The sequence below is a fragment of the Phacochoerus africanus genome, chromosome 6 (assembly GCF_016906955.1).
Source record: "Phacochoerus africanus isolate WHEZ1 chromosome 6, ROS_Pafr_v1, whole genome shotgun sequence".
Taxonomy (NCBI): domain Eukaryota; kingdom Metazoa; phylum Chordata; class Mammalia; order Artiodactyla; family Suidae; genus Phacochoerus; species Phacochoerus africanus.
Genome location: NC_062549.1, coordinates 99,916,932 through 99,943,247, shown reverse-complemented (window position 1 = coordinate 99,943,247; position 26,316 = coordinate 99,916,932). Strand labels below are relative to the sequence as shown.

Genomic DNA, 26,316 nt, shown 5'->3' with positions numbered 1-26,316 from the left:
CACATTCTCTTTGAGTATCACAAGGCAAAACTGTTCAGAAATCCTTAATTAGAAGGATTAGGAACACAAACTGTTTGAAACACATCACAGTTTCTAGGCTAGAAGCCAGCACACCCTGAATTTCATGCCAACACACATCTATAACGTCAAAGACACTACTTTTTGTAGAGACTTTTTCCGTAATTCCTATGATTATGCCTTTTCAAGCAAGGTTACATTTCTTCCCTTTTCAAAATCATCAAGTAAACCCCAAAACAAAGATAACAGAACTGGAGTGCTTACCTCTACAAACTAAAGAAATAAAAATAACTGCACCTATGTGCAACTGGGGCAATTATAAATAATAAGATACAATAAGGCCACAAACCAACTGCCATTTCAGAGGTGGTGGGAACAAAGGCAGCACCACCAAAGGGTGCAGGCAGACCACCTGGGCCACCCCTCTGGCCCAACCCACAGGTCCACCCCTACCCTCATGCCTTTTAAGGGACCAGCTCACCCCCCTCTCAGAGAGCAAGCAAGGAAACCTATTGTTTTCACTCCTTCAACTCCCAATAAAAAAAACCTTGCCTGAACTTAGCATCTGGCCTCTTATTGATTTCTATTGATTAAAGAGTCCAAAGACCTGGGTTGGTGACAGAACTTCTGAGTTCTATTTTCAGTTCCACCATTCCCTTCAGGGAAAATTGTTTCTACAACTGTAAAACTAGAGCACAAACGCTGTCCTCATTTACCTGTCTCCCCTAACTCTCCTTCAGGAAAACAAGAACTCTCGCTCATTCAGTTCTCATTTTGAGGATAAGTACTTAAGATTAGGACATTCAGAGAAGTTTGTTTTATGTGCCTTTACTTCCTTTAAGGGTGATTTTATTATTAGAACACACACTTTGTACATGATTTCAGTGACTTTTAATCCCAGGTTATTTTTCTTTTCCCATCAAGGATGTTTTTCTTTCTGTACAATGCTTGGAATGTAGAGTTTAGAATATATTTGCTGAATGAATGAACACTGTCAGTTTATGTAAGAAGATTCTATCAGCCTAAACTAAATGCAAGAAGATAAAAATTTCCCTCAAACTATGATGGTACAACAAGAGAGCTAAAGGCAAACTTTTAGGATCATTTACCATTTTAAATCTATGCTTGAGTTTTTCCCTTCTTGCTGCCTTTAATTTTAGCAAGCAAAGTATACTATAACTAAATCTTTTCTGGTTATATTGTGTTAACTTTTTCTCTGATAATTCTTGTCAGTTTTTTTCTTAGAAAATGTGGCTGCTTGTCCACCTGATAAGCTTATATCAAGTAACACTTTGTCTCATGACCTGATTTTCTGCCTTGTTACACAATGAACTAAAGAAGGTTGGTTGATTATGTACACTCCTGTTTGGAGTCCCTGATAATGTCGATGTGCAGTCACGGTCTGGAATGGAGGAATAAAATGATGAAGGTTGTCAATGTTACTATTCTTAGGGAGTGAGATCATAAATAAAGGTAGTTCTATTGGCCTGGCACTGAATCACAGCTCTCTAACAGTATTTAATTTGGATAGGTATCTTTGTATAACACTAAAACTGTGGCCTAGGAGTTCCCATCATGGCGCAGTGGAAATGAATCCGACTAGGAACCATGAGGTTGCGGGTTCCATCCCTGGCCTTGCTCAGTGGGTTAAGGATCCGGCGTTGCCGTGAGCTGTGGTGTAGGTCGGAGACACAGCTTGGATCTGGTGTTGCTGTGGCTCTGGCGTTAGACCCCTAGCCTGGGAACCTCCGTATGCCGAGGGTGTGGCCCTAAAAGACAAAAAAGCAAAAACAAAAACAAACTGTGGCCTAATGTTGTTTAGTTTTTTCTTTGGGTTTTTTTTTTTTTTGGTTTGTTTCTGTTTCCATAAACTGGTTTTCTTCCTGATTAACAGCCAGGGGAACAATTACTTAAGATAACTTGAGTTCAGAGAATTAATTCATACTCAAGAATAGAAACAGACATACTTCTGAAAACTTTTTATAGCCTTGGAGTGTTTCAGAGTAAGATAGACTTATGTTACACTGCTAACCTTATTAAAAACCTTAGGAATTCTGAATCTGTACATCTAATATTGATTGTATGTTAAAACAGAATGCTAGTAGGGAACAGTTCTCAAGGTTTTCTGATAGGCTGTTTCAGGGCTATAATCCTCAATTTACCTCAAATAAAATTTTCCATTTCAAAAATAAAAGAAAAAATGAACCAGAATGCTAGTATAATATTAAAACAAGTCTCCCTAATTAAATAAGCACCTACACTTGGCACAGAACAATAAACCAATAATTTTAGTGAGTAGTAAAATAAAGTTGAAAATTTTAGGGAATTAATAAACACTTTCATGATTCTCACTTATTACTTCTAACCATTTTTTAATCTAGAACATACAAATTAAGAATAGAATTGAAAGCTAATTTTCCTTTTATGTTATTAAACAAAAAGTAAATGTAGGAGTTCCCCTCGTGGTGCAGTGGTTAACGAATCTGACTAGGAACCATGAGGTTGTGGGTTCGGTCCCTGCCCTTGCTCAGTGGGTTAACGATCCGGCGTTGCCGTGAGCTGTGGTGTAGGTTGCAGACGCAGCTAGGATCCCGAGTTGCTGTGGCTCTGGCATAGGCCGGTGGCTACAGCTGCGATTCGACCCCTAGCCTGGGAACCTCCATATGCCGGGGGAGCGGCCCAAGAAATGGCAAAAAGACGACAAAAAAAAGGAAATATATCATTATAAATAATTTTCACACTATTATCAGCAATCAAAATAACAGTAATTTTTTTTATAACCCACAGGCTTAAGGTACAAAATTTCCATTCCTCAACCGAACTTGTCTTTACTAGGAACCCTAATGCCTCTAAACATTCAGCAGAGACCACATTACGAAATCAAAACCTAAAAACTGGCCCTGTAAAATAAAATCAAGAAATCAACAGGTTAATACGTTTAAGAATAAAGTACCTCCGACTACCACTTAAATTACAGACGATTACCTAGACATGGAGAACAGACCTGTGGTTGCCGAGGGGGAAGGAGTGGGATGGACTGGGAGTTTGGTGTTAGTAGCTACAAACTATTACATTTAGACTGGATAAGCAATGAAGTTCTGCTGTACATATAGCACAGGGAACTACATACAATCACTTGTGATAGAACATGATAAAAGATAATATGAGAAAAAAAATGTTTGTATAACTGGGTACCTACGCTATATGGCAGAAACTGACAGAACATTGTAAGTCAACCATAATAAAAATATTTTCTTTTCTTGGCTTTTTAGGGCTGCACCTGTGGCATATGAGATTCCCAGCTAGGGGTCTAATCAGAGCTACAGCCACCAGCCTACGCTACAGCCACAGCAATGCCAGATCAGAGCAGCATCTGCGACCTACACCACAGCTCACGCTAACTCCGGATCCTTAACCCACTGAGGCCAGGGACAGAACCTGCATCCTCATGGATACTAGTCAGATTCATTTCCACTAAGCCACTATGGGAACTCCTCTCATGGTATTTAAATAAAAATAAAAAGCAAGGCCAGTGATACCTTATAGAAGTCTACTTGGGTAGATGTTAAGTCTGTTTGGTGCCAATATCTACTATGTTTTCTAAATATATCTTCCTGTTATGGACAAGTGAGTATTTACTCTGGAAATGTATATTATTTTGTCACGCATCATTTTCTTTTTATGTAACCTTTATTTTACAGCTAGAGAACTGTATAATGTATGTATAGGAAAGCTGTATTACCTAAAAATTTCATTTCATTAAAGGTAGTAATTCAAAATGTTTATCATAACACGAGGGCTCTGGGTCTGACAGGTATGAGAACCACTGGGCTAGAAGATCAGCATCATGGTAGGATACCTATAGGTCTCAGTTAATTAAAAAAAAAAAAAAAAGGAAGAACTTGTAACTATGGGATTTTTTTTTTCTTTCTTTTGAAAACGTAAATTCTAACTAAGTATGGGGACAAGTAAACTTAATGAAACTCTTATTGGAAGATGGCTCTCTAGATTTAAAGTCTATTCAAGTAAGCACAACATCAAAGTGAGTGGCAAAGAGGTAAATATAGAATAACTTGTCTACTAAGAACGTCCCTGCGACACCTGCTGAAATCATCAAGGAGAGGGATTACCTACCTTAACAGATTTCTCCAGCCCATTTTGGTTAAAAGAGGTTGAGCAATCTATTTAACAAAGAAGAAAACTGTGTCTGGTTTAAAATTACCAGAGCCAATTCTATTTGTTACATATGCATCTAGAGACCTCTAAGGCACTTTGAACTGGTAACAAGTGAACTTATGGAGGGGGGAAAAAAAAAAAGATTTTAAAAAAGCTTTCAGGTGTTCCCATTGTGGCTCAGGGGAAATGGATCTGACTAGTATCTACAAGGATGCCAGTTTGATCCCTGGCCTTGCTCAATGGGTTAAGGATCCTGCGGTGCTGTGGCTGTGGTGTGTAGGCCGGTAGCTGTAGCTCGGATTCAGCCCCTAGCCTGGGAACTTCCATGTGCCGCAGGTGCGGCCCTAAAAAGACAAATAAAGAAAGAAAGAAAGAAAATAAAGAAAAGAAAAAAAAGCTTTCAGAAGCTAACCTAAACTTCTGTGTGAAACTGTAAGAACTACCTAAAATGTTTCTATTATGGTAAAGATCTTATTTCTCTACAAAAAAGGACTGCTCATTCCTACACAACCTTTCAAATCAAAGACTGCATAGCTCCATTTCTCTCAATGCTCACCCCAGCTTTTCAGTAGGCACACCTCATTACTATTTTACAGTGGGGTATACTAAGGTAAAGTTAGACTGTCAGGAGACTCAATTCCAATCCCATGAAGAATTAGTATTGGAACAAAGATTGATAACTTCAGTGCACCCACTCAACCAAGAGTTTAAAGAAACTGAAAGTTTAAGTACAAAATCTCCTATGCTCATGAAAACTTTCAAAAACTATAAGAAACACAGAAAGTAAAACTTAATAATGCTAAGATGAGCTACAGAAAAACTAGAATAAAAAAAAATGGGGGGGGGGGGAAGCATGCCAGTAGCAGCTTGATGTGGGATCTCAGTTCCCAGACTGACTCTGGCCATATCGGCAAAAGTGCCAAGTCCTAACCACGAGATCTCTAGGGAACTCCCCCCAAAAATTTTTTTTAAAGAAAAACTAAAAGTTAGACTTGTCTGTTTTTGCTTTGTTTTCAAGCTGGAATTTCCAGATGTCTTACTAAGTTACATGTGGGTTTACTACCTCGATTAAATCCCAACTGACAAAAAATTTGGATACTTTTCTTTCAGTTGCCTAAGTGTGTAACTTGAGAAAACTGATCCAAGACCTCTGGTCTAGGTACCCACAGGGACAGAAAGTAACCCCAACAGATACTGCTATAATGATATAGCATTATACTGCTATAGCACTTTACTGTTCTAAACAATCTCTCCCATCAAGGCCTTGCCTGAAATTATATGGTTTCAATTATTTTACTGAAAATTCTCAACAGGATCCCAAAATTAGAAATCAAAGCTACACCGAAAACAAAACACTACTGACACAAGAAAACAGTGACTATCCCTTTATCCTATTCCAGGGTTCCTTAACCTCAGTGTTCTTGACATCTGGGGCCCAATAATTAATTCTTTGTTGGGGGGAAGGCTGTCCTGTCCATTGAAGCATGTTTAGCAGCATCCCTGGCCTCTAACTGCTAGTGCCACAAACAACTCTCCCTTTTCCCTCAGTTGTGATAACCAAAAATATCTACAGACATAGCCAGATTTTCTCCTAAAGAGCAAAACTGCCCCCAGCTGAGAGCCGCTGCTTTACATTATCTCCTTTATTGATCCAGTATTAACCGCAAAGAGATGAAACCAAGTCAGCATCCACAGGCTTTTTATCCTTAGACCATTTAACTACAGAGAATAAGAAACAATCCACATCTTCTTTCCTCTTCTAATAAGACGACTGACAGACCTTAGCATCTTCTCCCGGAACATAAGTAAAGGTCATAAAAACATAAAGAAACACAAAGTGTTAGCAACCAGTTGATAATTCCCCCAAAAATACAAGGAATTTCATCTGCAGTGAGTTTGATTTTAAGATTTTTGTTCTTCCTCATACTGAGAAAAAAAAAAAAAAATACCCACAGATTTCCCCAAGATATACATGTCTATTTATCAGCAGAATGTCAAGATTAGAACTAGCCGTCTACTGATAAGAGTGTTTCTCATTTCTAGATCCCTGCAGGAAATATATTTACTGACACTCTATGTTCAAATTTCACATGGTAGCACCTGCATTTTGTACCACTGCCTTTTAGATAAAGATCTCACATCACTAGAGCCACTACTTCTTAAATATAACTACCAAGTACTGAATTCACCGTATTATTCAAGAAACATCTAATAAGCAATTGCTATACAGTACCAGAAAGATGTTAGATAATCAAGCAGACTTTTAGCCAGTAAGTCACCAACAGCAGAATTTAAGATATCTAATAATTAAAACCTCGAAAACCCAAATCAAATCACTAATTCCTTCCCACAGTTCAACAAAACCACCTAACATTACTTAGACACCACTCTAAGATCTTTCTAAGAATTAGGCAATTTTAAGAAGCAAGTCCAGGGAGTTCCCGTTGTGACTCAGCAGAAATGAATCCAACTAGGAACCATGAGGTTTCGGGTTCAATCCCTGGCCTGGCTCAGTGGCTTAAGGATCTGGCGTTGCCGTGAGCTGTGGTGTAGGTGGAAGACGCGGCTCGGATATGGCAGTGCTGTGGCTGTGGTGTAGGCCAGCAGCTGCAGCTCTGATTAGACCCCTAGCCTGCGAACCTCCATAAGCCACAGGTGCAGCCCTAAAAAGCAAAAAATAAAAAGCAAGGCCAGGGAGTTTCTGTTAGGGCTCAGTCAGTTAAGAACCCAACTAGTATCCATGAGGATGTAGGTTCGATCCCTAGCCTCGCTCGATAAGGATTTAGCATTGACACAAGCTGTGGGCTGGGATCCCACATTGCTGTGGCTGTGGTGTAGGCAGCTCAGATTCAACCCCTAACCCGGGAACTTCCATATGCTGCAGGTGCGGCCATTTAAAAGCAAAAAAAAAAAAAAAAAAAGGGCAAGGCCAAGAGTACCTGGTGGCTCAGCAGGTTAAGGACCCAGCATTGTCAATGCTGTGACTTAGGCTGCTGCTGTGGCATGGATTTGATCCCTGGCCCGGGAACTTCCACATGTCACAGATGCAGCCAAATATATAAATAAAAATAAAAAAGCAAGGCCAGTGATACTCAAGAGTTGCAAAGTCTTTAAGAAATCTACTTCTGGAGTTCCCTTATGATGCAGCGGGTTAAAGATTCAAGGCTCAGGTCACTGCAGTGGCACAGGTTTAATTCCTGGCCTGGGAATTTTCACATGTCTCAGGCACAGCCAAAAAAAAAAAAAATCTACTTTTTAGCTACTCTTATGGGATGGTTAGAAAGGTTCCCTGTCTTAGAGTCATTGTGAGTATAGCACAATGACAGTGACTTTTAGAGTACCTGATAAGGAACCAAACTAGATAACATTACTTATTGATAAAGATGACATTTTATTAGACCAAAGGTGATATATTAAAGAGACATGAGAGGGAGAGAAGTCTGCTACTTCCTTCAGGCAGAGCTTCAAAAGTGAGCAATACCCTTGCAGTCCTTAATTCGACTGTTCCCTTCTCAGGATTTGGCTACTCTGGTCTCCAAAACACACTTAAGAACCACTTAGTTTCTCATCAATACCAAAAGTAGTTTTCTCTGCATATGATTTATCTTACCTGTTTAATGACTACTAGATTTAATCTCATAAAATGATATTCCCTGACCTTGATTTAAAAGTGGGGGAGGGTAGCATAGAGATGAAATGACACCTTTATATTCCATGACCCAGCCCTCTGCGGCATACCCAGTATCCCTCAATATCATAGAGTAACTATCAGTACTGGCTTCACAGTGTCTCTCAATGGGATAGTCAGGTGAGGTGGAAGTTTCTATTGTGCTTTGAAAATAATTTTAAATTACTTAAGCATTTCCTCTATCGTCTGATGGCCAAAACACATAACAAAGCCATTTTACCCAATTATATACAAACTTGAAACAAAAGGGTAAAGGGTTTCAGACCATATAATCAAAATCTTTTTTTTTTTCTTTTTAGGGCCACACCCGAGGCATGTGGAGGTTCCCAGACTAGGAGTCACCACTGAGTGAGGCCAGGGATCAAACCTGTGTCCTCATGGATACGAGTCAGTTTCGTCTCCACTGAGTCATGACAGGAACTCCAAAATCTCTTCTTTTAAAGTCCAAGTTTAGGGAGTTCTCGTTGCAGCTAAACCTACACAGCATTGGACATAACTCTAATCGCTCTCAGAAGTTATAACCAAAATTATTTTTTTAACGCAGACATTAAAGTTAGCTAATATGAATCTTTCAGAGGAGTAGGAGTGACAAGAAAAACAATAAACAAAAACCGAAGGATAGTTTCAGGGATGAACGCTGAGCAAGCTACTGTTATCGCCTGCACATACTTCCGAATGTATCAGGAGGTGCTGTAACCTAGAGAATGGGGAAGGGAGAAGAAATAAGAGTTGTAAAACCTTGCAACCTAGTGCCGCAGAACACAATTACGACTCTATGTGGTGAGTAAATTGGCCAGAGATGAGAGGGCTCTGAAGCAGTCCCCTCCCACTGACTGGGTGAAGAAACCTACCCAGTGACAGCTCATGAAGAGCGGATGTAAAACTCAATGCCAGCCTCTGGTGCTCCCAAAGGACAACACTCATGGGTAAGGGATCTAGTGACCACCAGAGTTAAGTACCTCCTTGAGATGTAGATTAACTCCAGACAAGAAAAACTTCATTCTAGATAGCCTAGGTCTGGCTATCCACAGAAAGACAACCAGGTTTCACCCAACACTGATCCAGCACAAGAAACAATGCATACTGCATACTTACAATGAAGGAATCTCAAGTTATACCAAAAAAATATTATTGAGGAGTTACCTGGTGGCTAAGCAGGTTACAGTGTTGTCACTGCAGTGGCTCAGGTTGCTGCAGTGGAGAGGGTTTGATCCCTGGTACTGGAACTTCCGCATGCCACAGGTGTGGCTAAAAAAAAAAAAAATTATTTTTAAAAAACTTTTCAGAGTTCCCGTCATGTCTCAGTGGTTAACGAACCTGACTAGAATCCATGAGGACTCGGGTTTGATTCCTGGTCTCACTTAGTGGGTTAAGGATCTGGCGTTGCGATGAGCTGTGGTGTAGGTTGCAGACTCAGCTCATATCCTGCGTTGCTGTGGCATAGGCTGGCAGCTACAGCTCCGACTGGACCCCTAGCCTGGGAACTTCCATATGTCGCGGGTACGGTCCTAAAAAGACAAAAAAAGGACAAAAAAAAAAAGCCCTCTTCAGTGTTGTCCTACATACACAAAAATCATTACTGACTAACCAGTGTTGAGTTGGTTTTTCAGAAGCAGAGAAAGAGACGTACTGAATCAGCCACTTACTAACCTGATCATTCTTACAACCAACATTTTTAAGATGACATTTTCAAGATGGCAAGGCAATAAATAAAAATGCATAGCAACAATGATTTACTAAAGGTTTCTCCTTTCTTCCTCAACTCACTCTTCCTTTTCTAACTCGGTCTACGCTATTGTCCTCAATCTGAATTCTACCTATCCTTCAAAACTCAATTTAGGAGTTCCCTAGTGGCCCAGCAGTTAAGGATTTGGCATTGTCACTGCTGTGGCACAGGTTAGATCCCTGGTCAGGGAATTTCCACACACCTCGGACACAGCAAAAAAAAAAAAAAAACCCAACTCAAATTTAAATCACATTTTGTTTGTCACTTCTTCCCAACCTCATATCACCGATGCCTCCCTCTGAATTCTAAAGCACATATTATCCATCCTCATTCACCTTGGTTATTACTTTTAACAATACTGTGAGGTGCTTAAGAGCAGAAACCACATATTCCTCAGTATTACCTCCAGGATCTTCAATTGAGAACCTTATATGTCTGCAGGGAAGTATTCCGTTACACTTAAAAGTGTTACGCCTCAATTTACAAATCAGGCATGACAGATAATAAATCAGACTAGAAAGATCAATAACTTCTCCTCCAGGCATCAAACTAAGGCTTAGAAAAACACCTAAAAAGTCTTTCAAATGAGCCCTTTTCAAGAGCACTTTGAAGTGAGGACTTGAGATGGTAGGGAGAAAAGATACAGTAAGTGGAGGAAAGTTAGACTGTTTTCCCACTCTCAAAGGCAAACGGTGAACAGCAACATAAAGATCAGAATAGCCAAGGCCTCACTGTTCATTAGGGCATCACATTCAACATGTCACTCATCACACATGCACTGGCTGAATTCCAGACTCCCTCTCTGTGGTAAGGAAGAGTTCTGGAGCCTCCAATGTCCACTGGAAAAACAAACAAACAAACCACAGCACCTGCTCTTCTCAGCACTGAAGTATAGCAAAAAGCACACAGACACAGACACACAGCCAAATCATCCAAGCAAAACTAAAAGAGCGTGTAGATGAAACTACGACCATGAAGTTAGGGGTGGGGCAAATAGAGAAGAAAGAAAATACAGCAAAAGCCTGAAAAAGCACAACTCTTAAGTGAAAAGGCTAAAATACTGTTTAGGCACTCTTCACTGGACTCCACTGGTGTTTCTAAGAACTAAGACACAGAGACACACTTTAATAGGCTTTCTCACAGATTTTATCTGAGACACTATTAACACTGAGATAAGTGGTTACACAGACACCCTCTTAAGGCTGAACACAGATACTTCTAAGGAAAAGAACAACCGTAACTAGTTCTAAAGATGGTTGGCCAAAGGTAAGATTAACATTCACCCTGGTGGATCTCCCTGCAGTAGTTATAACTCAACCCAAAACAGCCTCTGGGCTTGGGGTGCTATAGCTGGCAAGCATGCTGCAGAAACACTTTTTTCCCACAGCCAACAGCACTACCTCTCTAGGGGCTAACACAGTCTGGCAGAAACTGATGAAAACCAATTTTACGTCAGAGGATGCAGTCCCCAACATTCTGTCCTAGATCTTCTCATTAAGTGAAGAGAGAGAATGGGGGAGGGGAAGGAGGGGCGGGTAAGGCAGGTGGTGCTAAAGATATTGGCAGCATGACAATCAAAATAAGAGAGTTGAAAGAATATGTTCTGCCTTCTTCCTAAAGCCATTTCCTTCGACAGTGATTGGGATCGCAGTCCGCAAGTCATTAGTACACCGCTGTTTTCACTTTCACAAGAACGCTGGAAACCCCTGAAGAGTAAAATCCCCCTCTCTGCCCAGTTACCTTCCAACCCTCCCTTCCCGCCCCACCCCCGCTTTCTTCCTTCCTTGCCTAGAGACAATGAATAAAGACAGTCCTCAGCAATCCGCTATATTGCTTCAATGAGGATAGTGGAAGGGGAGATCTGGTGAAAAGTGGAAAAGGAACTAAAGAAAGATGAGAAGCAACAGCGGAAGGGGGGGGGGGTCATCGTGGAAAGAGACAAGGTGAAGAAGAATGTAAGAAAACGGAGAGGAGGGGGTCAGCAGAAAACTTGCTAAGGAAGACCAGGAAAAAAAATAAATAATAGAGGGCAGGTAAAAAGGGGAAAGAGTGAGGGACAGGTGGAGCATCCGAGTGGGAAAAAGGGTGGGCGGGAGTTACTGAGCCACACAGCCCGGACGCCCGGGGTTTAGGAGACAGTGGGCAGCAGGTACCTGGGATACCCATGTCAGGGGAGTCGGGGCTGTGCGGGAAGCCTAAGCGCCGTTCTGGGACATCCGGACGAGGAACCCACGCGGACGCTGGCGTGCAGAGGACACACACTCTTACCGGTAGTTTGGGGCTGACCTCGCCCTTGCAAAAGTGGCAGAAAAACCGGTGCGCGGCAACAGCGGCGCCTGCGCCGGCCCCGGCCGCCGAGGCCTCCGCCATTTTTCTCTCCCGGCGCCGCCGTCCGAGAGGGCAGCCGGCCCGTCGCTCCCCAGGCCGCTACCTCCCGGCTGCAAGAGACGCCTCTGCCTCCGCCGCCGCCGCCGCCGCCGCTTCTTCAGCGCAGCTGGCCGCTCCAGAGTCCGCGCGGGTCACGTGAGCCCGCCCGGCCCACAAGGCGTCGGCGAGGACGGCGACCCCACGTCCCGCCTCCCGGCACCAAAGAGCTACAGGAAGGAGAGTCCGTCCGGCGCTGCCCTCCCGCCGGCTCCTCTAACACCCCTTGCCGGTCCTCCAACCTCCCAGCGAGAAGGAAGCAAGAGCGTCCCCGGAAACCACCGAAACGCTGGGGTAGAGCGGCACACGTTTTTCCTCTTTGCTGACCCTCCTCGTTGGCCGGGCTCCTGCGCAAAAGAGCCTTGGGGTGCCTTCTGCTCGAGCCGCTGGCTGGAGCCGCACGAGGTCGGCGGCGGCTTTAGATTGCATTGACCCAGAGGTTAGTGGAAAATGCGGTCTGAATGAGGCCGTTTCTCTAGACCCAGTCCGGAACCGGAACCTGGGGGAAGGAAGTGTAGAATCAAGAGCCAGGTTCCTTGGAAATCCTTATCAAGGATGGCAGATGGTCTGGGGATGCTTCCCCAAAGACCTGTGAATGGGAATACTGAGACTGAAAGACACAGTCTTGGCTTCTGAGGGATTGGGAGAAATAAATGAACAGACCAGTGTGTGGTAGCACTTATGACAAGTGATTTTATAGTCAACTATGTTTGTTTCTCTTTGTGTCTATTTTGTCAAGGAGTAGAAATTTCAGAATACTGCCCTGCCAACAACATGCTTCATCTGTTGTTTGAAACACTTTGTTGAGACGCTCCTAATTTATTTTGCAAAGTTGTCATTTCTTACGGATTGGGAATGACACTTCCTGTTCACTCCCAGTAGGCTGTGAATAGTGTCCTTAATTCCTCCAAATAAAATATCTACACACGATATTTAAAGAAAATTGGACTCGTACATCCCATAAGGATAAGTTTGATATATTGTCTTGCAGTCTTTTTTTTCTTATGCCTATATGTAGGGTTGGGTTTTTTTTTTTTTTTCACAATAATTTAAGTTTCTTCTACATTTTGCTTTGTAACCTGCTTCTTTCACTTAATGAACAATTTTGTATACTAATACATGTTACACTTCATTGTAAACATAGACGTAGTATGCCATTGTATGAGTCTACCATAATTTATTGAAATAATCCCGTATTGTTAGATATTATATTGTTTCTGGAATGTCAGTATTCTAAAGTGACATCATTATTATTCGCTTGAAACAAAATAGCCAAAGCAAAAGTATTAGGTCAAAGATATGCAAGATTTTAAGGCTTTTGACGTATCTACTGTCAAGTTGCCCTCCAAAAAGTACATGAATTTACACTTAGCAGCTCTACTCCAACATAAAAGAAAAACTTCCCATCGTGCTATTTTTTCTTTTCTTTTCTCAGGTCTGAGACTCCTCAGTACAATGACTCAAGCAGAAATTAAACTGTGTTCTTTATTGCTGCAAGAGCATTTTGGAGAGATTGTAGAAAAAATTGGAGTCCACCTAATCAGAACTGGCAGCCAGCCACTAAGAGTTATTGCCCATGACACAAGAACATCGCTGGATCAGGTATGTTTGGATCACATTAATTTGCTTTTATTTCATTAGTTTCCTTTACCTACCCTTGAATATTATTACTCCCCACCCCACAAAATAGAAAAGAGAGCTACACTGAGATCAGAGCAGTGTCATTGGGAGGGAGAGAGGATGAGACATAGTGCCTAAGGTTCTGCTTCTCAAAGCGATCTGGCTCACTGTGGCTTCTTAGGCAAACCTGTGCTTTTCATTTGCCATACTTCATTCATGCATGATGAGTCTATTAATTTCAGCACTACCTTTAAGGAATGGCAGTAACAGAGAGCAAGTAAGTTGTACTTTGTAAGAAAGATCAGAGGAAATATGAGCTAGAAATCCTCCTGATTTCTTCTTAAGATGAACGATGCGATTCTTAACAGCTATTCCAATGGAGAGAGAGAAGATGCACGGAGGTTCCAGCCATCTCCTGAAGTTTAGTAAATTGTTGGACAGAAATTGCCAGCAATAATGAACTGCATCTTCCGATTTTTTTTTTCTCTTTCTTTTATGTCCTCTCTAGGTTAAAAAAGCCCTTTGTGTCCTCATCCAGCATAACCTGGTGATATATCAAGTGCACAAACGTGGTGTGGTGGAGTATGAAGCCCAGTGCAGCCGGGTGTTGCGGATGCTTAGGTATCCCCGGTACATCTATACTGCCAAAACGCTGTACAGTGACACTGGAGAGCTGATTGTTGAGGAGCTGCTGTTGAACGGCAAAATGACAATGTCAGCTGTTGTGAAGAAAGTAGCAGATCGGCTCACAGAGACTATGGAGGGTCAGTACTGTACCCACAGCTGTTAGCAAAAGCATAGATTGGCTGGCTGCAGGAGTGGCCCCTTAGCTGTCTAAGGCCATCTCACCTGCCTCTTTCCTCCTGTTGTACAGATGGCAAGACCATGGACTATGCTGAGGTATCAAACACATTTGTGCGACTAGCAGACACACACTTCGTGCAGCGTTGCCCCTTGGTGCCTGCCACTGAGAATTCAGACCCTGGGCCATTGCCACCTGCCCCTAATCTTGTCATCAATGAAAAGGACATGTACCTGGTTCCTAAACTGAGCTTGATAGGTAAGGAATTTTGACCCCTAGAACTGTAACTAATGGTATATTCTTCCTCAGTGATTGTTGAATGAATGAATGAATCAGTAAGCAGTTACCGAGGATTTACTCTATGCCAGTTACTGTGGCATAAAGTCATGCAAAAAAACCCATTATGGTCCCTGCCCTCATGGGATATAAGTCTTGTAGAGGAGGCTTCCATTAATTAAATAGCCTCACAGATGAATGACTAACAAACTGTGATAGGTATTATGAAGGAAAAGTATGGGGCGTTATGAAAATATATAATGGGAGTCCCATCGTGGTACAGTGGAAACAAATCTAGCTAGGAACCATGAGGTTGCAGATTCAATCCCTGGCCTTGCTCAGTGGATTAAGGATCTGGCATTGCCATGAGCTGTGGTGTAGGTCATAGACACAGCCCAGATCCCGAGTTGCTACAGCTCCGATTAGACCTCTAGCCTGGGAACCTTCATATACCGCAGGTATGGCCCTATAAAGACAAAAAATTAAAGAAATTAAAATTAAAAAATAAATAAGTGAAAATATATAATGGGGGACCAGATTTATCTGGGAGTTTTGGACACATGCTTTTCTGAGAAAGTGGCATTTGAACTAAGATTTGAAGCAGAAGTAGGAGCTACCCAGTGAGGTAAGGTATGAAGGGGTAGAGAGAATAAGCACTTTTGGCAAAGGGAAGATAATTTTTAGTAAGGGAAAAAAATAGGATATTTGAAGAAGTAAAAGAAGATCAGTGTAGTTAAAGCCCAGTGAGCAAAGGAAAGAGAGTCATAAGATAAGGTTAAAGAGACAGGCAGGGGCTGGATCATGCAGAACACCTGTTCCTTATCCTAAAAGGAAAGGAAAACTACTAAAGAAGTGTAAGGGAAGTAACATGATCTAATTTGCATTTTTAAAATATTTTTCTGTCTGCAGAAAGGGCAAGGCAAAGGTAAATGTAGATAAACCAGTGAAAAGTTAGACATAGAAGGGGTGAGGAAGCCAGAGAAATCAAGAATAACATCTGTGTCTGGTTGGAGCAGGAGCAGTTTAAGGGAGAAAGACTGAATTTCTTTTTGAACATACTGAGTCTCAGACTTCATCATTAACTTGAATTTCTTGTAGTTCCTCAGTCTCCTCCACATCTCTAACATAGAGGTGGCTTCGGATGTCTTTGAAATAGAGACACCTTGGAGTTCGCGTCGTGGCGCAGTGGTTAACGAATCCGACTAGGGTCCCTGCCCTTGCTCAGTGGGTTAATGATCTGGCATTGCCGTGAGCTGTGGTGTAGGTCGAAGACTCAGCTCGGATCCCGCGTTGCTGTGGCTCTGGTGTAGGCCAGGTGGCTACAGCTCGGATTCGACCCCTAGCCTGGGAACCTCCATATGCCGCAGGACCGGCCCAAGAAACAGCAAAAAGACAAAAAAAAAAATGAAATAGAGACACCTGCTGTCACGTTCGGTCATTTCCTGTCATCCCATGAGATACGGGCTAACTGTTCACCTGTTTTATTTGGCAGGGAAAGGTAAAAGGAGGAGATCATCTGACGAAGATGCTACCGGGGAACCCAAGGCCAAGAGACCAAAACACGCCACAGATAACAAAGAGGTAATGGGGTTCTTTTTTTTTTCTTCTTTTTTGTCTTTTTAGGGCTGCACCGTTGACATGGAGTTCCCAGGCTAGGGGTCGAATCGGAGCTGTAGCTGCCAGCCTACACCACAGCGCAGCCATGCCAGATCTGAGCCACATCTGTGATCTATACCACAGCTCATGGCAACACCAGATCCTTAACCCACTGAGCGAGGCCAGGGATCGAACCTGAAACGTAGTGGTTCCTAGTCGGATTCATTTCCGCTGCTCCAGGAAGGGAACTCCCAGTAATGGGGTTGTTAATTAGGAGTCCTCACCCTAAGGCAACTCAGAAAGAGTACCAAGATAACAAGCCCCAAAAGAGTTTAAAGGTTCTTGGGATTATGAAGTTCATTCAGTACTGGCTGGGGGAGTTCCCTTCGTGGCTCAGTGGTTAACGAACCCAACTAGGATCCCTGGCCTTACTCAGTGGGTTAAGGATCCCACGATGCCGAGCTGTGGTGTAGGTCACAGATTAAGCTCAGATCTGGAGTAGCTGTGGTGTAGGCCAGCAGTTGTAGCTCCAATTCGACCCCTAGCCTGAGAACTTCCATTTGCCACAGGTGCAGCCCTAAAAGCAAAAATTAAAAATTAAAAATTAGGAGTTCCCGTCGTGGCGCAGTGGTTAACGAATCCGACTAGGAACCATGAGGTTGCGGGTTCGATCCCTGCCCTTGCTCAGTGGGTTAATGATCCGGCGTTGCCGTGAGCTGTGGTGTAGGTTGCAGACGCGGCTCGGATCCCGCGTTGCTGTGTCTCTGGCGTAGGCCGGTGGCTACAGCTCCCAATTAGACCCCTAGCCTGGGAACCTCCATATGCCGCAGGAGCGGCCCAAGAAATGGCAAAAAGACAAAAAAAATTAAAAATTAAAAAGATGGGAGTTCCCGTCGTGGCGCAGTGGTTAACGAATCCGACTAGGAACCATGAGGTTGCGGGTTCGGTCCCTGCCCTTGCTCAGTGGGTTAACGATCCGGCGTTGCCGTGAACTGTGGTGTGGGTTGCAGACGCGGCTCGGATCCCTCGGATCCCTCGTTGCTGTGGGTCTGGCGTAGGTCGGTGGCTACAGCTCCGATTCAACCCCTAGCCTGGGAACCTCCATATGCCGCGGGAGCGGCCCAAGAAATAGCAACAACAACAACAATAACAACAACAACAACAACAACAAAAAGACAAAAAAATAAAATAAAATAAAATAAAATAAAAATTAAAAAGATGAAGTTGGGGGTTCTGAATTTATCATTGTTGAGGTGCTAAGTCCACATGATTGAATGATTGTTTTGTTTTGTTTTTTCTTCAACCAATTTAGCTGCTACTGTATAGGAGAAGAAATAATGAATAGTTATATCCAAGCTCCTAGCTAGAAAACTCTTCATTGTATCTAAATGTTTCTCCTCCTCAGCCCAGCCCAGATGATGGGATTTATTGGCAGGCCAATCTTGACAGATTCCACCAGCACTTCCGTGACCAAGCCATTGTCAGTGCAGTTGCCAACAGGATGGACCAGGTGATATCGGAGTGGGTGGGACAGTGGCTGTCAGGGACATTCACTTATTTGCCAGATGTGGCCATTGGCATATAGCCAGAGCCAGCATGCAGAGTGCATTCTGAACTCCAGTTCACTCTTCAAACCCAGACCAGCAGCGAGATTGTGCGGACCATGCTCCGGATGAGTGAGATCACCACTTCCTCTAGTGCCCCCTTCACTCAGCCCTTGTCTTCCAATGAGGTGAGCTCCCTGTTCTTGACAGACTTGGATATCGTAATTGTTACCCACAGAGCCTGGGATTAGGTTGAGATCCGAGCCTCAAAGAAAGGGTTCTTGCTGTTGGAGGTGGGGCAGGGATTATCTTCATGTGGTGGGTACTGAAATATTTGGTCTCTTGGGAATCCAGTCTTTAAAACCTAAACCATTATCTTAGTCAAACTGCAAGTTGTTCTTAATTGTTCTAAGAATCCACTGTTTGGAATCTTAGCCTCGGTGCCTGAGACATTATTTGGCCCCTTTTAGATGTTTTTTTCAGTATACTTTATATATTTTCAATTTGTTTTAACAATGTTTTGCTTATTAAATTTGTAATTAAAACATTAACATTTAAGGTATCAAATGTTTTCTTTCTTTTGACCACACCCATGGCAAATGGAAGTTCCCAGGCCGGGTATAGAATCCAAGCCACAGCTGCAGCAATGCCAGATCCTTAACCAGCTGTGCCTGGCTAGGGATCAAGCCCATGCCACCTCAGAGACAATGCCGGATCTTAACCCACTGCACCTTAGTGGAAACTCCAAATGTTTTATTTATATTCTATTACTTTTCTAATTATACAAATATTTATCTCTATTAAATATAGTTACTGTACTTTTATTTAAAATTTTTTTAACTTAAAACTTTAAATATAAGTTTTTTTCTGATGGCAGAAGTAACTGCATGACTGGGAGTTTCCGTTTTGACTCAGCGGGTTAAGGACCCATGGTTGTCTCTGTGAGGATATGGGTTCAATCCCACACAGATGCAGCTCAGATCCCATGTTGCTGTGGTGTTGGCCAGCAACCACAGCTCCGATTCAACCCCAGCCCACTAACTTCCATATGCCGTAGGTATGGCTGTAAAAAGAAAAAAAAGTAACTGCATGACCTATACTCAAACAGCATAGAAATGTATAATTTTTCTAAGGTTGTAGTTCCCCAAACTTTCAGGAATGGCTGACATGTTCTATATCTTGTAGGTGGTAATTACAAAGGTATATCCAATTGTTAACACTCATCAAACTGAACCTTTAATATTTGTGCTTCTTGTACATAATATACCCCAGTTTAAACATAGATAGATAGATAGATATAGTTTTGCATAATCCCAGTCTCTTGTCAGTAGTTTGGTACATATCTTTATTCAGACTTTTTTATGTATAGTCTTACATAAATGTGTGTGTATTTTTTAACCAAAAGGAAAAAAAAAATGGGATTATACTCTACACACTGTCCTAAATTTGCTTCTCTCTTATGACAGTATATGTAAACCTTCTTTCCATGTCAGTATTTTTAGATCTGCCTGATTCTTTATAATGGCCATGTCCTATTCCATTTAATGGCCAATGTTGTACTTTAATCAATTCTTTGTTATTGGTCATTGAATTGGCTCTAGGTTTTTTTTTACTCTTACCAACAACACTGCTATATTTTTGGATATTTTATACTTGTGAGATCTAAAAACATCTTTATTTCAGCAATGTCAGCAATTGTAAGTTCTCAAACCAATTTTCACTGTCTCTTTTGCTCCGTAGATCTTCAGATCCCTCCCTGTTGGCTATAACATCTCTAAGCAAGTTCTTGATCAGTATCTCACTCTGCTGGCAGATGATCCAGTAAGTCCATTTATTTTTCTTTTTTCTTTTTCTTTTTGTTTTCCTTTTTTCTGTTCTATTTACAATTTATTTCTGCCACTGATACCTGTTATCATTCTTCTGTAGCCTTATTTCTCTATCTAGTCAGCTGAGACAATTTCTCTACCATCATCTCATAGGAGGGCTTCCTACTGTAGACTCTTGGCCAGATTTGCTCTTTTGGAAACAGCATCACTGGACTTTCCACTCAGATAACACACATTCTCCCTCTCTCTCTCTCTCTTTCTTTTTTATAGCTAGAGTTTGTTGGAAAGTCTGGCGACAGTGGTGGAGGAATGTATGTCATTAGTATCCTTACTGGTGGTTATTTCCTTATAGCCAGGCAGCCTGAACTATGAAATAGGATGGTGACTTGGAAAATAAAAGATTTGATGATATTTAGTATAGTAAGTAAGTTGGAAAATCGAACTAAAACATTGATGATAAAGAAGTAAAAGCGACTTTTAACTAACCAAATTTTAGTTAAGCAAAACCTTGACTTAATGTAGAGAATTAAGGTTTTGAAATAAATGAGACCAATGTGAAAAACAAAATAGCATTTAAATCTTAAAGACTTAGGAATAAAATTAAGATCACAGTGACCTGGCCAAAACTACTGAGTGACCTTAACCCTCTACATAAAGACCTACATAAGGCTTTAGGATCCCTGGCCACAGCCACTCTGGAGTCTGTCGTGCAGGAGAGGTAAGGAGGTCACCCTGTTTGGGGTTCGGGATCAGACACTTCCTTTCCATGCCCCATTTGAACAATTTGATCATTATATAAGCAAACCAGCAGAGGCACACTTTGGCACATGTTGCCCCCTTTTTCCACTGGACTGCTACGGATCCCATCTACTACTGCTTTTTTACCCTGAATACCCTACCGCCTAATTCCTAGTGATGTCAGTTAACCAGCCTTCCTAAAGCCTTTCCTTACAAATGCGGGAACTGAGGTATTCAAGTGAGTCAGCCCTGGTGACTCTCTTATGCTTAGCGGTACCGTCATCAATCTTGGGAGTTATGAAAGAATTCTCTGATTGCTGTTCCTTTCTGGTCCTGGCTCCACACATGGAAACCGAACAACCACCTTCTGTGACTAAGTGCTAAAGCTAATCTATGTTGGCATGCCATTTGCTGCTTCATTCCTTTCCAGATTTGGATCACGCTGTGCCAGAATCTTCCGTCTAGTTTTGCAAAAGAAACACCTGGAGCAGAAGCAGGTAGAAGACTTTGCAATGATTCCAGCAAAGGAGGCAAAGGATATGCTTTATAAGATGCTCTCAGAAAATTTCATGTCACTTCAGGTAACAATAATCACCAACCAGCAGAGCTGACCTAGGGTGAGAGATGCTTCTGAAGCAAACATCCTGAACCCCAATCAGACTCTGTATACATCTCTGAGACAGAAAAAAAGAAAAAGATTAACAGAGCCATAGCAAGCACTTGAAAGATAATCGTGGAGCTTTAACTGGCGTGGTGAAAAGGAGGCATAGCCAGGAAATCACCCCTAAATCACCCTACCCTTTCTTCTTTAGCTCCAGGTCCCTGTGACTTACCCTTTCTTCAAGCCTTAAACTTATTATAAATTAAATCTGTCAACAGCATCTATGGGGTCTTCACCATTTGCAGAGCCATGTAGTATATACCCTGTGAGGAAATAGATTTTGGAGTCAGGAATCATAGCTCTGCCTCTTATCCAGTCACACTGAGCACATTACCTACCATCTTTTTCTCCAACTACAAAAATGTTATGGATGATGATAATAGAAATAATACGGTTTTTGTAAAGATTAAATACAGTCTACACATAATGTGGCACATCGGGGTTGCTCAGTAAATGTTAAGTGCCTTCTCTTTCCCCTATCAGGATGTTGACAGTCGCATGGGAAAAAAAAAAAGCGCAGCCCATCCTCTGAGGGGTGGATTATGCTGTAAACACAGATGCTTTATGACTGGGGAAGAGGAAAGCATAATGAAAGAGAGGACTGAGTAGCTCCAGACCGGACAGGTGTTTACTGCCAGTTCTAAAGAAAAGCGTGACTTCTCTTATTTTTCTTTCTTTGAACAAATAGGAGATTCCCAAAACACCAGACCATGCCCCATCGAGGACCTTCTATTTATATACTGTTAACATCCTGTCAGCTGCCCGAATGTTGCTGCACAAGTGCTATAAGGTAACTCCTCCCCATTCCCTCCCAGAGACCTCTTATCCTCATTCCCCCGACTCCAGCCTCTTTAGCTGAGCTTCTTAATTAGAACCATGTGCATTTCTTGTCTTCTCTCCCCTCAGAGTGTAGCCAACTTAATAGAAAGGAGGCAGTTTGAAACCAAAGAAAACAAGTGAGTAACATTTTCAATTGAGTGCATTTTTCAAAGCCAAGAAGCTTATGGGGAAATTTCCTATGGAAATGGAAATCAAGGAGATCCCGTTGTGGTTCAGTGGTAACACAAACCAGACTAGTATCAGTGAGGACGTGGGTTTGATCTGGCCCCGATCAGTGGGTTAAAGATCTGGCATTGCCATGAGCTGTGGTGTAGGTCACAGACATGGCTGAGATCTGGCATTGTTGGGCTTTGGCATAGGCAGCTGTAGCTCCAGTTGGACCCCTAGCCTGGGAACTTCCATATGCCACAAGTGCGGCCCTAAAAATAAATTAATTAATTTTAAAAATGGAAACCAGGAGTTCCCGTTGTGGCACAGTGGTTAACGAATCCGACTAGGAACCATGAGGTTGCAGGTTCGATCCCTGCCCTTGCTCAGTGGGTTAAGGATCTGGCATTGCCGTGAGCTGTGGTGTAGGCCGCAAACGCGGCTCAAATCCCAAGTTGCTGTGGTTGTGGTGTAGGCCGGTGGCTACAGCTCCGATTCAACCCCTAGTCTGGGAACCTCCATGTGCCACGTGAGCAGCCCTAGAAAAGGCAAGAAGACGAAAAATAAATATATAAAAATAAAAATGGAAACCAATAGAGACAATAACCAGTCTGGTTGCAGTAATTACTGGCTCAGATTGGCATAAATCATGCATTAGTATACAGTTTTCTCATATATCCCCAGTGAAATAATTTTGCAAGTTAAATTTATGAGCAGTGTACAAACTGGCACCAAATTTTAATTACAAATGAGAGGCAGCAAGGGTTTCAGGAGTGAAGTCACACTGTAACTAAGCTTATAGAAAATATCCTTAGAGAGTGACATTATCCACCTTGACCAGGAACCTGGTAAAGGGGGGAGTTACACCCCAGGGCTACAGAATAAAAGAACCTCCAAGGCTGGGGGACATGCCTCAGAGTTGTGTTTCCCTGACAGGCGTCTACTAGAAAAGTCTCAGAGGGTAGAAGCCATCATTACATCAATGCAGGCTACAGGTGCAGAGGAGGACCAGCTACAAGAAATAGAGGAGATGATCACAGCCCCTGAACGCCAGCAGCTAGAGACCCTGAAACGCAATGTCAGCAAGTAAGCATCATAAACTTCACACCTGTGTTTCAGAATGACTTCCAGACAAATCCACCTCAATATCCTGCTCCCCCTCCAACTTAGCGTGTGCAAACCAAATCTTCTTCCCCAGCTCGATTAGCAGAATCTGGTCCACTATATTTTCCTAAGTTCTAAACTCGGAAAACATTCTCGGCTTCTCCTCCCTCACCACACACTCTTGTGTCACTCAGGCTGCTGCTTTTACTTCAGTAGTGCATCTGAAATCTGACCTTTCACCTTGCTCCCCATGCAGGCCTCTTTCCTAGACTTTAGCAATCACCTCCCCCTTCAAACCACTTATCAGAATAAACTTTAAGTTAGTATCTTTAAAGTGATTGATAATGTCAGTCTTCTACTTTAAATGCCTTATTGATTCCTTGTTTACAGTATAAAGACCAGACTCCTTGGCATATAAGACTTCCGAGTCTCATAGCTCCCTGTTTCTTCACCCTCATTTCCTTTCACTCCTCACCACTGACCGCCACAGGGATTGCTTGGAATACGTAGATCACTCTGGAGGGTGTTGTCATCTTAACAATGATTACAGATCTTCCAGCCCGTGAACACGGAAGTTCTTTCCATTTACTTAGGTCTTCCTCCATCTCTTCCAACAATGTTTTGTTGTTTTCAGTGTTCAAGTCTTTCCCTTCTTTTGTTAAATTTATTCCTAAGCATTTATTCTTTTTTGATGTTGTTTTAGTGTTTTCTTAATTTCACTTTTGAATTGTTCATTGCCAGTGTATAGAAATAGAACTAAGGAGTTCCCGTCGTGGCGCAGTGGTTAACGAATCCGACTAGGAACCATGAGGTTGCGGGCTCGGTCCCTGCCCTTGCTTAGTGGGTTAACGATCCGGCATTGCCGTGAGCTGTGGTGTAGGTTGCAGACGCGGCTCGGATCCCACGTTGCTGTGGCTCTGGCGTAGGCCGGCGGCTACAGCTCCGATTCAACCCCTAGCCTGGGAACCTCCACATGCCTCGGAAGCGGCCCAAAGAAATGGCAAAAAGACAAAAAAAAAAAAAAAAAGAAATAGAACTGATTTTTGTGTTTTAATTTTATTGGGGGTTTTTTTTCTGTCTTTTGAGGGCCCTAGCCGCAGCATATGGAGGTTCCCAGGCTAGGAGTCTAATTGGAGCTGTAGCCGCTGGCCTACACCAGAGCCACAGCAACTCGGGATCTGAGTTGCATCTGCAACCTACACCACAGCTCACAGCAACACCAGATCCTTAACCCACTGAGTGAGGCCAGGGATCAAACCCCCAACATCATGGTTCCTAGTCGGATTGGTTAACCACTGAGCCATGATGGGAACGCCTGTGTTTTAATTTTATATCTTGCAATTTTCCTAAATTCATTAGCCCTAGTAGGTTTTTCTGTGGCTTCTTTGAGACTTTTTTGTATATAGGATCATTTCATCTGTGAATTAGAAAAAGTTTTATTACTTCTTCCTTTTCATTCTTGATGACTTTTTTTTTCCTCGCCTAATTTCCAGGCTAGAACTTCCTATAAAAGGTTGAATGGAAGTGAAAAGCCGACATCCTTGTCTCGTTCCTTATCACAGGGGGAAACATTCCAGTCTTTCACCATTAAGGATGATGTTAGCTATGAGTTTTTCAATAGATGGCTTCCATCAGGTTGATGAAGTCTCCTATTCCTAATCATTTTAGGCCTCAGCTTCCAATTTAAAACACACTCAGTTCATTTACACCTGTGCCTTTTACATGTGCTGTCTTTCTCCTCACTGCAAATTAGTCTGTAACTTCTCCTGGGACAGAGGCTTTATCTTTTGAGTCCTTAAAAGTTTCCACAATGCCTGGCACATAAAGAGATGCTTAGTAAATGGGAAAATAGTCTATTGGTTCTCTTGCTTTCCACCCAGTACTCTCAAGGGTAACTAAGCAGTTCTCCATGGCGACGTCCAGCCCATCCTCTAATCTTAAATATGCTAATGAATGGGCAGTCTGGGCAAATGTTTTCACTTTTTCATTCAGGTTGGATGCCTGTGAGATCCAGGTGGATGAAACCATCTTCCTGCTAGAATCATACATCGAGAGCACCATGAAGAGACAATAACCCAGAAGAAAAGTCTTCCTCAAAAGATCTGAAGAGTTTGGAAGGAGAAATAAAGGAGGTGCCTAGATGCATTCTTTGCAACGGATAAGTCGCAGAGTCTTGTACTGTAACCCCATCTCCATCCCTACCACCCAGAATACACCAGGAAGAGTTTGACATCTTTTTAAGTTTGCTGATCCTGTTTTAGAACCAAAACTATATCCTCTTTCATCAAATCTTGGCAGGGGAAAGAACTTAAAATCAACTTGATTAATCATCTATCAGATGCATTGGTTCTCATCAAGAAGTTAGCTAAAGATGTATTTGAACATCCCTGATGGTGAAAGACTTTCTTCCTAAGCTGCTTTCAAAAGGCTGTACTTGTCCTTTACCTTGTTAAACTGTAATCTTATATACACACACACAGTGTAGGGAATGTGAAAGACCACTGACAGGATAAAAGGTAATTAATTTCAGGGCCAGCAGGTAGATTCGAAACTGACAGCACTAATGGACCTAGCCAGAACAGATTGGGACTTGAACCCACGTGCCGGGACTCGACCCCAACCTAAAGCCAGCTTGGGACTTAAATCCACAGTTTTAAATTCGAGTTATTCACCCTGTGTCTGGGCTGACCAAGGCTCAGGTTCTTTATGCCTCCGTGCAGAAGGAATTCAGTCAGAGACAAAGTGATAGGCAAGAAATAGACTTAATAGGATAGTACGCTTGTAAAAGATGCAAACAGTTAGGCAAAGAAGCTCTGCCTGAGGATTCAGTGGGCCACAGTTTTATCCAAGGGGAGTGGGCGTTGGAAAGGCCCGCCTCTTCTGAGAGTAGTAGCTGCTCCTTAGTTTCTGGTAAGGTGTGTATTCAAATCAGCTGAAGGGTGGTCTTCAAATTCTTGCCCTTGGTCTGAATCTGAATGCAGGGCTCATCCCATCCCCCACCCAATGACCTGAGGCAGTTCTTGTAGCTGCACTAATTAAGCAAGCCTGCCTTATTCTGATGGCTTCTTACATGGTCTCCCAGCATCCCAGGTTTCCCACTTTATGATCCTCTATTGGAACTTCTACAACC

At 42.4% G+C, this 26,316-nt stretch overlaps 2 protein-coding genes across 3 annotated transcripts in view; one reads left to right on the top strand and one right to left on the bottom strand.

The window, feature by feature from the left end:
- RNF115 (ring finger protein 115) overlaps positions 1–12,080 on the bottom strand; it is a 78,096-nt gene extending 66,016 nt beyond the window's left edge. The window contains exon 1 of the mRNA XM_047784830.1: positions 11,877–12,080. Coding sequence (XP_047640786.1) covers positions 11,877–11,978 — 102 coding nt within the window. The 5' untranslated portion in view covers positions 11,979–12,080. The remainder of the gene's footprint in view (positions 1–11,876) is intronic.
- A 125-nt stretch (positions 12,081–12,205) lies between these two features.
- On the top strand, positions 12,206–25,418 carry POLR3C (RNA polymerase III subunit C). Of its 2 annotated transcripts, XM_047784820.1 has the most exons (15): positions 12,339–12,471; positions 13,468–13,634; positions 14,161–14,416; positions 14,527–14,712; positions 16,223–16,311; positions 17,732–17,836; positions 17,966–18,058; positions 19,611–19,691; positions 19,967–20,018; positions 20,354–20,414; positions 20,865–21,015; positions 21,784–21,885; positions 22,002–22,051; positions 23,019–23,168; positions 25,179–25,418. In XM_047784820.1, exons 2-15 carry the CDS (start codon positions 13,488–13,490, stop codon positions 25,258–25,260), a joined length of 1,605 nt encoding a protein of 534 aa, XP_047640776.1. In that variant the 5' UTR covers positions 12,339–12,471; positions 13,468–13,487; the 3' UTR covers positions 25,261–25,418. The 2 variants fall into 2 exon arrangements, with proteins under 2 accessions (XP_047640777.1, XP_047640776.1); XM_047784821.1 differs by lacking the exon at positions 17,966–18,058 and having other exon boundaries at positions 12,206–12,471.
- Positions 25,419–26,316: the final 898 nt, after the last annotated feature.

What these genes read in the sequence shown, in the direction of transcription:
- POLR3C (XM_047784820.1), top strand. Translation starts at nt 13,488, where the DNA reads ATGACTCAAGCAGAAATTAAACTGTGTTCTTTATTGCTGCAAGAGCAT. An exon ending in AAAATTTCATGTCACTTCAG is followed by an intron (nt 21,016 to 21,783) that starts GTAACAATAATC and finishes TTGAACAAATAG; the next exon opens with GAGATTCCCAAAACACCAGA. An exon ending in TGCTGCACAAGTGCTATAAG is followed by an intron (nt 21,886 to 22,001) that starts GTAACTCCTCCC and finishes CTCTCCCCTCAG; the next exon opens with AGTGTAGCCAACTTAATAGA.